Genomic DNA, 14,743 nt, shown 5'->3' with positions numbered 1-14,743 from the left:
GAACGGAGATTAAGTGCGTAGCGGTTTTTATGTTGATTGCCGCACGCCTAATCCTTGTTGTTAATTAAATATAAGTAAATCAATATTTATTTAAAAGAGCAACACACAGGTTTCTTGTTTATTCTTCTTGTGATGAATCTGCGTTCCGAATAAGCGATAGATTCAAAAATCTCGACTACTCAAAAGTGCTTATATTAAGTTTGTTTGAATAAAGATTATTTCTATTTCACATTAAACCAAAACCCACTGTGGGTTTTGGTTTATGTTAAACTGGTGTTGTAAAGAAAATTGAGATCAGTATCTACAATCATTTATAGTTCCCTAAATGTACAGGGTTCAAAGGGTGCAATAGATTACTTGACCAGTGAGCTGATGGTATTGTTAAGTAAATCATAACTGAAATTCAATGAATTATGTTATATTAAAATAATTCTCTGGTAAATCAAGAGTATCGTCGAAGTAAAATAGTAGTAGTAGTATTGAGGGTATTAGAACCACTTGAATAATATTGACCTGTTATTTTCTATTGGTGAGGTGAAGGCAGGCAGCGATTTTGTTCTAATTTTATGTCACGAGAATAATACTTTCTCTTTATATTTTTTTCTATATATGTAGGTAATTAAGTTTTACCTTTTGTAATGTGATATGTTAAATTTATCCGTTAAAATATTCATGATGAGAAATGTCAAGTTCTATTTTGGAGGTATAAAAAAAATGCAATGTTCATAAGATCGGAAACTTACATTGTGATGGTGATAGGTTACAGTCTGACTCATAGAAGTCAATCACCGCCAAATAATTGTTGTTACTCTAAAAGGTTGTTCATGTTTTTGGGTGATTTGGATTATGTAAATTGATATATGTTATGTTATATTTTGTGCATTCTGAATGCATGTCGAAACTTAGCTCTGTTAGTATTGATTTTAGATTGTAAACCTTTGACAGTATACTAAGATAGTCAATGTTATGAAAGTAATGTGTATCTTTAGTTTATTTAGTTAAGTATTTGTTATATGATCCTGTAGACACTATATCCTTTGATAAGCATGACTACGCTCATCAGTTACCTATGTGTCTGGGCCAGACACTATTGCAGGATGGCCGACTGTTAACTATCGTGTGACGCACCATTAATTAAAAATGGTAAAGTCAATAATCATGTAACCTGAAACGGAACGTCAGAGGCCAGAGCCAAAGTAATCTATGTGACATTGACAAGTGGATGACGGACGATTGAACGGAGGCAGCGGGAGTTTTGGAGCGAAAGTGTTGATATTATTATAAAAACAAATAAGAGATAGGTATTGTGAATATTGTAGGCATTGAGGTGTTTCTCTCCCTGACTAACCGGTATTACGCCTAAGTCGTCAGGATACTAGTGATTTTAAAACTCCTTATTACATCAGCTACTTGCCAAAAAAGTCCCGTCAAAATAGGTCCAACCGTTTCAGAGATCAGCCGGAACAAACAGACAGACAGATAAGAATTGTAAAACATGTTACTTTGGTGTGTTTATCGTATTTATATTCATACGTAGCAAAAAATGTTTATTTCAATATTACAAACAGACGCTCCAATTTTATTTATATGTATAATATTAAACAATTTTAATTTGTACTACTTCGAGTTCCGAATTTCATGATGTTCGATTAAGCCGTTAATGAGTATATACAAACAAACTTTATATAAATAGTGCATTAGCATTCTGTAATACAATATCGTACTTATTACAAGGCCAGTAGATATATTTTCGTATGTTACTCTTCGGTTGATTGATATACCAACCTCAATTGACATATTATGTCAAATATCGACATATTATTATCCTAATTGGTACAAGAACATGTTGATATATATCCGTTATTTTTTGTAGCACTTTTTACCCGACTCCGACAGAGATAATTGTGCTGTTTTTTAATGTTATCATTTTAATATTATATGTATAATTTATATTTCTTGACGGCCTCGATTGTCTAACGGTTTACAACTGTTACGGGTTCGATTCCTCGCATTTACAATATGTATTCATGAGTATGATTGTTTATATCGGTCTCGTATAGGTTGGTAATTCATGGTATTTTGTATGTATATTATACTAGGCATGCCCGCGGTTTCACTCGTTAAATTTCAATAAAAGAATATAGTCTATATGTCATTCTGATGCATAAGCTACATTACTGTAAAGTTTCAGCAAAATCGGTTCAGTAGTTTTTGCGTGAAAGAGTAACAAACATCCATACTTACAACCTTTCGTGTTTATAATATTATATTAGGATTAAAATAAGATATTTATTTACAAACGGATGTAGTTAAGTATTTATATGAGTTGTCTAGTACCCACAACACAGGCTCTGCTTAGCTTGTCCAGATTGCCCACTGTGAATTTTCTTGGGTTATTATCTTTATTTACTAGCTACTCGCCCCGGCTTTCCACGGGTGTACCTATGGGTGTATCTATGCATAACTTAAATAAAATTGGAGTGTCTGTTTGTAATATTGAAATAACCGTTTTTTACTACATGCATATGAATATAAATACGGTACATACACCAAAATAACATTTTTTTAAAAAAATTCTGTCTGTCTGTCTGTTCCGGCTGATCTCTGAAATGGCTGGACCGATATTGACGGGACTTTTTTTGGCAGGTATCTGATGTAAAAGTAGTAACTTAGGCGACTAATATTTTAGAAAAAATCTTTTATTTTAGAAAAATAAAGTCAAATTCCACGCGAACGAAGTCGCGGGAACAGCTAGTGTACTATATATATAATCCTTCCTCTTGAATCACTGTATCTACTAAAAAAACTGCTTCAAAATTTTAAAGATATTCTTTTAGGTTTAAGCAAACATAAGGACGGACAGACAGCGATAGCGACTTTGTTTATACTATATAATGATTTAACATTCATTTAAAAGAGAAATACGCAAGTTTTTTCTCATTCTACTTCTTGTTTTTTCTCTTCTGTGCTCCGAATGAGTGGTAGAATATAAAATATATATAACTATTCAAAAATGCTTATATTAAGTTTATTTCAATAAAGATTGTTTCTATTTTCTTCTCTCATTTAATACCTATATCATTTTATTTCGATTATTGATTCGCAAAAAACATCATCAAAAGTAACCGGTCGCTCCAGTATGTGTACCTACTGGCACTGTGTTTATTTATCACAGATACTGAGATAAGATGAGCTTACGACCGAGTTCTGCATCCAGTGATGCTGTGCGATGACGCCTATGATTGATTGGGCAGCTCCTTGATACGGGTCGCCAACCTTTGGCATAGTACAATTAATTTAAAACAGTCAAGAACGAACGCCACGTGCCATAAAATTAAACTGCAAACTAAATATATTCAAATTCAAAATATCTTTATTCATGTAGGTCTATTGCTGACTTGAATAGAATAGAATAGAAAATCATTTATTCAAATAAACTTAACTTAAACATGGCCGTTGAAACACTGCCGAAATATCGGGAATTCAACAAAAATAAAACGTGGTTAGATCTCGTGATTTACTAATTATACTTATGACCGCATCAAATTTAAAACAGTATAAAACAATGTATGATTGTTTGTATCGGCAGTTATGAATACAAATACTTGTACTATGCGAGGAATCGAACCTGCCACCATCGGTAATAAAGCGGCGTGCTAAAGCCCCAGTCCACCGAGGACGTCACATAATGGAATAAATCTCAGGCAATGCCCAGTATTTGATATTTATATATTTAACCGCGTATGTTCTAAACATAACAACTTAATTTTTTTACTTGGCACGAAAAAATTGCAACGTTAAGACCATAAATTATTTGGAGTAATTAGACTATTGTTCATTTATATGAATAATAAATCTAAAGAATGTAATTTATACCAACTAAAACATCTATTAATTTTAATCGGCTAGTTAAAAAAAAAACGTATTTCTATGCAAATGAAAATGTACCGCGGGTTGAGCACCCCTGCCGCGGCGAGCTTCAAAGCACTTGATCCGTCAGCATTTTGACATCTTTTGATATCCACCGACAAATAATAACAAAATTATTAAAACAAACTCTCTCATTAATATTCTTATTGTATTGATATAAGGTCGACAATCGCACGGACTGTACCGAGGAATGTAACCGAGATTCTGTTATGGTATGCAACACCATGGATTCCATACAATCAGATAGTAGAGGAAATAAATGTCAACGTAATGATTGAACGGTTCGTGGACGCATAACTAGTATTCGCTTGGTCATACCTATAATAGTACTCCTCAGAAGCCTCTTCAACGAGGTAGAATCTTCTAGAGGTAATCTTCTAATCTAACTGACATCGCTGTTGATATGAAATGTGTTGTTTTAAATAGTTACAATTGTAACTATTTAAAATATATTTTTTTTATGGATGATAATGGAATGGTGCTCCCGCCTGCGCTAACTGTTTACGCTGACGAGGCACCAGTGGAGGATGATAAGATGAGCATGAGGTCAGCTCAGTTAGACCATCGTGACAAATACACCAAATTGTAACTTTCAAATTCAAATTATAAATCAAAATCATTTATTCCTGTAGGACATTTTAGCCGAATGTCTACTTTTTACATTACAATTTAATTTTTTCCCTACCGTCTATTTCGGTATATAGATCCAATTGAGAAGAACTGGCAGGAAACTGAAACAAATTACTTTTTTTTACAAGCCAGTTTATTTACAATGTATATTTATATAGGTGCCTATGTCTAACATTAAATGAAAATCCAGTGCATGAACAACTATTGCCATGCACGCTAGTCATTCAAATAAACCTAACCTAACAGGATTTTAATCGAAATTAAGAATATTGTTTTTAAAATTACATCTTCAAAATTTTGAACCCAGGACCCTAATTGTGTTGGGGCGGTGCAGGCCCGCAGTGGTCATCCATCATGCAACCGCACGTTTTAATTGTATTAACTGTTTACAGCGTGACCACTTAATGGTCAATGGCCATCAAAATAGTTGATTACATTGACTCATTTGTTGATAAAAATCTGCCCTACCGTTGTCAAACTAAGAGATAGTACTGACGTCACAAAATGACATCTGCACGCGTTTTGGCGCGAATTTGAAATATTAATTTTAGTACTGTAATGTTTTTTTTCTATAACAAATCAATAGCTGAATCATCATCTGCTTCTTCCTTATCCATATTCATTTGTGGTCGCCGTAACATGTTTTTCTGTTCCATTCATACCTATTCGTAATCACCTAAAGTAAATAAGATTATTAATTCCAGTCAGAAAAATGACATATCCAGTGTTTCAGGTTTTTAGTCCCAAATAAATAGTGATGTGGTAGAATCGAGTTTTTACAATTAAAAGTTAGTCGAGATTACATTTTTTTTTTTCAATATCAAATTGCCTTTATAGAAATAAAAAAATAGTGTTAATTCCTCTGAATCTCTTTTTACATTTTTTCCCAGCTTTTGTAATAATGTTGTAGTGAGAAATCTTAATATGCTGGTAAGGTCCTGTTGTAGTAATAAGAAAAAAGACTACGTAAACGGAGAAAATATATTAATATAGACTACTGACAATTAGGAATAGAAAGAAGGAATTGAAGTATTAAAAACAATAACGTAAAACAAAAGAACTATAAATTTAAATACAAATTTAGAATATAAAATACATATCTGATTAGCCAGTTACAACAGGTCCATATTTCTAAAATCGTATTATTTAATACGGTATGTATTAAATACTTAAAATTAAAAAAAAATCTTCGATACCTAATAAAATAAAGCGTGACTAAATGTCTAAGTCTATTGATTGCCGAACTTCACTATTGTAGCGGGTCACCCTTTTATGTATCAGTGACAGTTGCACTCGTCATTTTACTGACTGGAATTAATAATAGTACTTTAGTTCGGTGTTTCCTAATTAGTGGTACGCGTATCCCCAGGACGCAGCGTGGGAAGGCATCCAGCTAGGAGTACCGACGATCTGGTAAGGATCGCTGGAAGCATTGGATGCAATCAGCGCAGGACCAATCGTCGTGGAGATCTTGGGGGAGGCCTATGTCCAGCAGTGGATGTCTTCCGGGCTGATGATGATGATGATGTACCCCAGGGGTACGTGAAGTTACATCAAAGTGTATGTGCGGCTATCTGTTAAACAGACATACACACACACTCACCAACTTTCACATTTATAATGCCCAACTTACACTCAGCCCGAGTGGGCAGGGAAGTCAGCAGCGCGAGAGTGTAAACACGAGTGGAAACACTTCCCATGCCATTGGCGCTGCCACTCGCGCTGCCCGGCGCTCCCTCGATTGTCGGTTTTTCGTGCGCGAGTCAAAGGACTGGCAGCGCGAGTGGCAGCGTGTTTTTACATTCAGCCCTCTCGCTCAGTTGTCGCCCGGTAATATTTCCGGCAGCGCGAGTGGCAGGGGAAGCAGCTGAATGTAAACGTTGCATAATGTTAGTGTGATTGTTACAACAAGGGGTACGCTAGGTTTGAGGTCTCTTTTGAATTGGTACGCAGCAAAAACTAATTGGGAACCACTGATCTAGTTAATCACTCCCTTTCATACCATAACATTAGTAACTGATTAATTTCTAAAATTTGTCAGCCAAGTGTGTTTATAATACATATATTTTCAATTTAATTCAATTTGTAACATGTAAAAACAGTCAAAAAAAAAAATGGTAATAATGATGGTGTAAGATATTAACAACGTTCTCCGAACCATTTTTTTTGACAGTTTACACAGAGCCATCTAGATCCAAGTTAAGTTAACTAAAGCTTGTGTTATGGGTACTAGATAACTGATACAAATACATAGATATTTTTTTTTTCGTAAATACGTACATAATATACATAGAAAACACCCAGACCGACACAAACAATCATACTCATAAATACAAATGTTTGTGCCGTGCGAGGAATCGAACCCGCGACCATCGGACGTAAAGCGGAGTGCTAGACCGCTAGACCACCGAGCTCGTCATTATCTACTTCTCTCCTTATCACACAAGTAACTGGATAGTTTTTTAAAATTAGTAGTTAAAATACATATATTTTTAATTTAATTTAATTTGTAATGTCTATGGTTTTAGCAACGCTCTTCGGACTTAGGATTATTTTAAAATAAGTTTTTTTTTTAATAATAAAAAACAGCTTGTTTCTGACTGATAATGTAGCTTTATCTAAATAGTTGACAGAATTTAAAAAATCAGCTAAGTATTTTTTCAATTAATCAATTATTTGGACATTTAACAATTTAAATTAATAAATACTTACTATAAAATTGAAGAATTCGTTAACGATAATAATGTTTTTATAGAAAAACTTTTAAATCCATAGCACTGACAATATTATCTGATTACACTAATAATGAGTGCGTAGCGATTTCTATGTTGATTATCGCATGCCTCTTACTTGTTATACTGAATTATTTATATAAAAAAACATCTATTAAAAAGAGCAACACACAAGTTTCTTGCTCATTCTTCTTGTGATGAATCTGCATTCCGAATGAGTGGTAGAATCAAAATATGACTATTCAAAAGTGCTTGTAATGAGTTTATTTGATTAAAGATTATTTCTATTTCTTAAATAATTATGACATTCGTTGTTAACATTTGATAAATTTAATATTATCTTGAATTTACATGCTCTAATTGTAGCTGAATATGGGACTGTAAAAAATTTGTAAGAACAATGTAACATATTACAAGCAAATAAATAAATGGAAACGGATCCTAGTAATACTAATATTGAAGTAAATTATGATATTTAGTATGAAAGACAAAGTTCGTTTAAACTTCACGATGGGGTGTAGAGATAGCGAGTGAGGTCGGGTATGATTAACGTGACCAGGCGTCCCGTTTTAATCGGGACTGTCCCATTTCATAATTAGAAGTCCCGGTGTCCCCAAATTGAATTCTGGGACGCAAAATTGTCCCGTTATCGGTAACTCCACGAAAATTTGTATAGTCGAGCGGTTGTAATGTTGATTATTGTTTATAATTATGATGATTATAAAAAAATGCCAAGAGTTTCAGTCTTACTTAAAAGCTTCAGCTATATTACACGACGAACGGTGGACTAGCGGTTTAACACTCCGTCTTACTTCCGTTGGTCGCAGGTTCGTTTCCTCACACGGCACAAATATTTGTATTCGTATTTGTATTCGTTGTTAATATCTTGCACCATCATTATTACCATTTTTTTTGACAATTCACACAACGCCATCTAGACCCAAGTTAATCTAGCTAAAGCTTGTGTTATGAGTACTAGATAACTGATACAAATACATAAATATTTTTTTTCGTAACTACATACATATTATACCTAGAAAATACCCAGACCGACGCAAATAATCGTATGAGTACGATTTGAATTGTCAAAAAAAATGGTAATAATGATAGTGTAAGAAATTAACAACGCTCTCTGACGCTGGAGCTCTCTGACGTTGTTAATAGTTGTCCTGAGATTATCATTAAAGTAAATTTGTTCATCCTATATATAATACTTAACTTTTAAGTTAACTTTTTAAGCTTTAAGAAATAGTTCTTTTCATTGACTGTATTAATTGACAGAAAAAAACAATGTCCCGTTTTGAGACACAGAATAAATGGTCACAATAAATATGATGCGCGCGCGCCGCTATCACGTATCTTTATTGCATCTACCATCTACTGAACAGTTGCGAGCACGCTTCGTTATAACTATATTCACACCTTGCTTAATATGTACCGTTAATTATAAAATGCATACATTAAATATTATATTAGTTAAATTATTTATCTAAATACTGGTATTTATTTGCGTGTATTGCATAATGTACATCATTACATAGTATAAAACAAAGTCGTTGTCCCTGTCTGTCCCTATGTATGCTTAAATCTTTAAAACTACGCAACGGATTTTGAAGCGGTTTTTTTAATAGATAGAGTGACTCAAGAGGAAGGTTTATATGTATAATACATGTACACCCGGGCGAAGCTGGGGCGAGTGCACATAGAAAATACATATTATATATAGAAAACACCCAGACCGATACAAACAATCATATTCATGAATACAAATGTTTGTGCCGTGCGAAGAATCGAACCCGCGACCATCGGATAGTAAAGCGGCATGTAGACCACCGAGGCCGTCAGACATATAATATTTATCAATAGTCAGTTTAAAAAAAAATGTCCGTCTATCTATGTATCGAATTCCACGTCTGTCGGATTATTTAGTCTCATGAATACAAATGTTTGAACCATGCGAGGAATCGAACCAGCGGCCATCGGACGTGAAGCGGTGTGCTAGACCGCTAGACCACCGAGTCGTCATCATAACTATATACATATATAAAGTCTTTAAGAAACCCAGTCGTTAAAACCTATATAAAAAAGTGCAACCAGCATGCTCCTGGCAGGATTAATGAATTGCACGCCACATAAGTACTTAGATGATGCGTTTCCAACAAAAAGGAAACAGTATAAACAAAGCGTGCATTGCAGATTGCGCAGGCGCAGCGACGCGTGCCGCGCGACCCCGCCGCGCCGGCAGGGGCTCTCAACATGTTTACAGGACTTACAAATGCTAAAGTTCACATCAATATTGTAGAAAAAATCCGATATTTTAAAAATATATTAAAAGAAGGTAGTTTGTGTTTAGTACTAATGAAGTACTCAATGTAAAGATTATTACAAATATTGTAAATAGCGCCATCTAGTATTTATAGACCGAACTAAGTTGTTTATAATAAGATTTTTTTTTCTTTTTTTTTATATATAACTTTTGTATATTTTTTTGCATGTTGTGTTCGCCTATAAATGATTGTACAATTAGACCATAACCCATCACATGTAATTAAATTAATTGTATAATTGTAACAATTGTTGGTGATCCTAAATAAAATAAAAAAAAAATAAAAAAAATAAAAGAAACCGTTCCGCTTCTACCCTACTACACTGATTTCGGTCTATAAATACGGAGGTAGAGTATAAATCCCGTCCGATCGATCCCCCGTCCAATTCAACGGGGATCGATGTTACGACGGCCTGAGCCGAGGTTCGAACCCCAAGTGGTGCCCTCAGAATAAAGTCGTATCCGTCAGGCGGGAGTTGGCCTTCAGCCGCTCCATAAGTCCTTCCTTGGTTTGGAGTGTCATCTGCACTCGCCCCCTAACGTCCGGTGAAGCTGTAAAGGCCAGCTGCGGCCAACAGCATTAGAGTAGTCCGGAAAAAAGAAAAGTATAAATACGGTAGTTGTAAAATCCTCTTTCGTTGGGTGAGCCACTGCATTCAGTCGACGAGCGCAGAGAGTGCCGGTTGTGTTTTGGATACTAAAGTGAATTGTATTAGAAATGGGTTTATCCCGGTCTTAGTTGGGTCTGGGGGGAAGCTGCAAGTAGTGAAGGTGAGTGTTAATGCATTCTAAAAGGGCCTTTTAAATCTACACCCGTGTCACAAGTCACGGGCGCTACTTGGGGTTTACCATGCGGTAGCTGGCTTCAAAGCCTAAGTCGTCATTTTTAATTAGTGATTCTTACACAAATATACTATAGACTTATTTTTTTATATATTTTTTACCTATAAATGATAATGAACAGTGCACTCGCCTGTGCTAACGGTTCACGCTGACGGGGCACCAATGAAGAATGATAAGATGATAATGTAGTCAGTTAGCCCATCGTGATAAATTTACCACAATGGTTTCCCAAATAACATATTCCTTGCACCAACCTCTCTTTAAATGATTATTAGAAATTTCGTCTGTGTATTTTTGCAGGATAATCACAGAAATGGCTTCACCGATTTAGATACCAGTAATGGTTAGCCGCAATTAAAATTTGGTTCTTGTTTTGATCTAATTCTTTAACAAACTTAAAAAATGACGCTCGTATGGAATCATGAGTTTAGCTAGTCATTAAAATTAGTTTAATGAGAATACTAGTTAAGATATAATTGTACACTGTGAATGTCGGCTGGACTCCATTCTCCACAATCAGCCTGTCATATGGGCCGTTGTGCGTGTAGAGCCGAGACTACTAGGGTAGGCAGCCAAGCTCCTCCCAAAAGCACACTCTCCTGGTGTCTTCACAGGCTTCACGGAGCGACCTCACCGTTCCGAGGATATGTTTTCATTGTTTGGCCACTGCAAGCACTCCAGGATTACGTGAGCAGCCGTTTCTAATTGAATACTAATGCTGGATGTTGTCGGTACAGACGCTGTACCCACGACTTCATCCGCGTGAAGATTTATTTTTCTATAATTAAAGTAGCCTAAGCTACTCCTTATTACATCAGCTGCCTGCTGCTAAAAGTCCCGTCAAAATCGGGCCAGCCATTTCAGAGATTAGCCGGAAAAAATAGACACAAAATTGTAAAAAAAATATATATAATAGTTTGGTGTATATACCGTATTTATATGCATGTAGTAAAAAATCTCTCTCTGCTGCTGGCATCCGATTCCTTCCAGCGATCTTGACCAGACCGTCGGTCCACCTTGCTGGAGGCCTTCCCACGCTGCGTCTTCCTTACGCGATTATAATATTAAGTAATGAAAATAAGTAATGAAACTGTTGCGTACCCCAGCACTGGTGCGCGGCTCAATTGCACCAGATTATCCAATAAAGAGCACTTTCTCTGCAGCTGTGACCCTGGACCCACGTCCAGTGATCACTAACGCGATACATCAGCTCGATTATAGTGCATTAACACCCGCTTGTGAATGCATTACTGTAGATATGTATGTAACTGTTGGGAAACTCTGTTGATTAATATATTTAAAGTTTATTTTTATGTTCTTTAATTAAAAGTATAAAAACAAAATTATATAATACTAGCTACTCGCCCCGGCTTCGCCCGGGTGTACATGTATTATACATATAAACCTTCTTCTAGAATCACTCTATCTATTAACAAACCGCTTCATAGTCCGTTGCCTTGTGTAAAGATTTAAGCATACATACGGACAGACAAACAGCGACAGCGACTTTGTTTTATACTATGTAATGATGTCACTTCGCTGTCTACCATTTTACCATTTAAACATTTTTCCAGATATAAATAGTTTAGTAACACATTTCTACACAAGCCGTGGCCGCGGTTTTACCCACCGCTTATACTTATAGCGTATGTGTTATCCTTATACTTATATTTTGAATGTGAATGTTTGTTACACTTTCCGCAAAAACTACTGAACCGATCATCATGAAATTTTGTGCACATATTCTTGGAGGTATTAGATATAAAAAAAAACAAAAATAAATATCAACATTTTGCTACTTCAGCGCATCATCTCATCATCATTTATTCAAATAAACTTAATTAAAGCACTTTTGAATAGTCATAACATTTTTTTTATCTACCACTTGTTCGGAGAACTGTCTCATCACAAGAAGAACAAGCAAGACACTTGTGTGTTGCTCTTTTAAATAATCCTTGTAAGTTCACATTTACAAGTCAAAACGTGTGAATACAAACTACCAACCAGCACAATTTTTTTGGGCAAATATAAATATACAATAACATTAAATCAGTCGTAGTGATAAAAGCAGTCCAATCTTTACAAGCAGCACTCGTTCGCGAGTATGACGGATAAGCCAGCCATCACTGCACTCGACCATATTTTAGGGAGCCCAATGATCCGGTCCACCACGCCGCCATATGTCTGGACATTTTAGTGAGCATGACTACTCATTCCACTTGACCACGTCACAGCTACTTTAAATTACTATATGGTAGTCACAGTATTCGCACTTTACATGAGGATGCATGCGGCAATCAATACAAAAGCCGCTACGCTATCATATATCAAGAAAGCAGTATAAAAAACAAATTATAACGTTGTCCGCAAATAAACTTACTTGCTATATATTGCTATCATCTCTGAATTCATCTATCCTATAATAGGCTTTTTTACATAACATTTGTTTAATATAAAATTTGAATTGCCTCTCTGTCAGATTTAGCGTAGATCCTGGCAGTTTATTATAGAATCTTTATTATTAATAGAATGATAATAATAAACTGAAACTATAGCAATAAAACTACATATCTAGGAATATTGTATAATATTCAGTATAATAAATATAACTTTATTGTAGTTTATTACAGATATTTATCATAATAAACATAGAACGGCATCTACAAATGAGTGTATGTATTGTGAAATTGCTATTTTTTATATTTATTTAGCGCTGGCAATACAGTTTCTTGAGAACTCTTATCAATATACGATTCAATATCAGGCTCCGAAGTTAAAAGTTTCTTTGGTAACATTATTAAAGGTGTCCTTAATCTCTGTCTTTGGCCAGTACACGTCCTTCTGATTATTGTTGGACTTGCAATCAAATGTCTAACCTCTTCCATATCACTATCATAATAAAAATTATTACTACTAGTACCTTTGCAGCTATAATGATACTTAGACTCATGTCTATGACAAAATGGGATCTTATCTTCAGATTTATCACAATGTTTACTCACAACGGAGACTCTACTGTAACCATCCGTCAAGTTTGCTGGAGAAGGAGCACGAATTGGTACCTTTGCATAATTATTGGCAATAGAGTCACTAATGCCTTCATTGTATAAGACTTTTCTAGAATTATCATATTGCTCATGTGGTTGATTAGTGCTTAGTTTCTTCTTTGTTGTAAAAGTCATTTTTTGCAGATCCGGCTGATCATATTCGTGGTAATCATTTCCTATGTCTGTATCTCTTACAGCTTCATCCAAATAGGTATGACAAGGTCCATAGTCTTTGCAAGCAGGATCTATGTATTTTGACCTTTGCATATTAGGTTTCTGAAATGCATGATCTTCCTGAATTTGCGTTAGTGTTTGTGTATCCCTGACAGCTATATCGGATGCTGTTACTGACACATTTGACATTTTAGGAGTCGAAATAGGAGTACAAACACCACAGCATGCATCATTCAGTTTTGGTGTCATCGTGTATTGATTACGAAAAGTCATAATATTGTCTTTAAATATACCAGATTTCACGGATGATAATTTAGAAGGGCAAGATTTCATTGTGCAATTTTCGCATCTGCAAATAAATTTTCGTCTTTCATCTACAGCTTCTGCTTGGGTGTCTTCAGCTGAACTTACTTCTATGTAAGGACTCCATCGAAGGGAATGTACCATCGATGGGTAGGCTGGAATAGGTGGAACTATCCCCTTTCCTGAATTCCTCAACCGAGGTTCAACTTTATGGGATGTTAACAAGTAAGTAGGCTCTGATTTTGATACCGGTTGATGGAAATATGAAGCAAACTCATTTGTTAAATTTCTCTCGGGTGAACCAATAATTTGACTGATTAACTGAGCTCTTGATTGTTCGCTTGCAATCATATTTGTGTGTTTGTAATTATATTCAAGTCTTCTATTTGAATTTGTCCTGCCGTGTCCTTCAACTCCGTAATGTCTAATAGTATCAATTCTATTTTTATTACTGGGATATTTGCTTTCCTTGTTTGTCATGATGGCTGAATAATTATTATTAAACAATTTCAAGTAATCATCTTCATTGAAATCTTGCGTTTGCCTGCATTGAATTTGTCAATAATGAATATGACAATGACAATACTCAGATTGTGTCTAAATATCTTCTTAAAGAAGTTTAAAACGATTGGAATAAAAAAGAAAATCTTATTATTTTAACAAAACTTATAATCTAATACAACCAGCTACTATATCTGGCAGCATAAACAGTAAATATATTAATAAACGAGTATTGTTAATTACTTAACTCGAATTCT

At 34.9% G+C, this 14,743-nt stretch overlaps 1 protein-coding gene across 1 annotated transcript; it reads right to left on the bottom strand.

Moving 5' to 3' along the window:
• Positions 1-13,100: 13,100 nt before the first annotated feature.
• LOC131849489 (uncharacterized) lies at positions 13,101-14,534 on the bottom strand. The gene has a single exon (XM_059199570.1). It carries the CDS (start codon positions 14,463-14,465, stop codon positions 13,152-13,154), a length of 1,314 nt encoding a protein of 437 aa, XP_059055553.1. The 5' UTR covers positions 14,466-14,534; the 3' UTR covers positions 13,101-13,151.
• Positions 14,535-14,743: the final 209 nt, after the last annotated feature.

Source organism: Achroia grisella, unplaced genomic scaffold (assembly GCF_030625045.1).
Source record: "Achroia grisella isolate CSIRO2021 unplaced genomic scaffold, CSIRO_AGI_Agris_v1 utg642, whole genome shotgun sequence".
Lineage (NCBI taxonomy): Eukaryota > Metazoa > Arthropoda > Insecta > Lepidoptera > Pyralidae > Achroia > Achroia grisella.
This window is presented reverse-complemented; position numbering and strand designations above follow the sequence as displayed.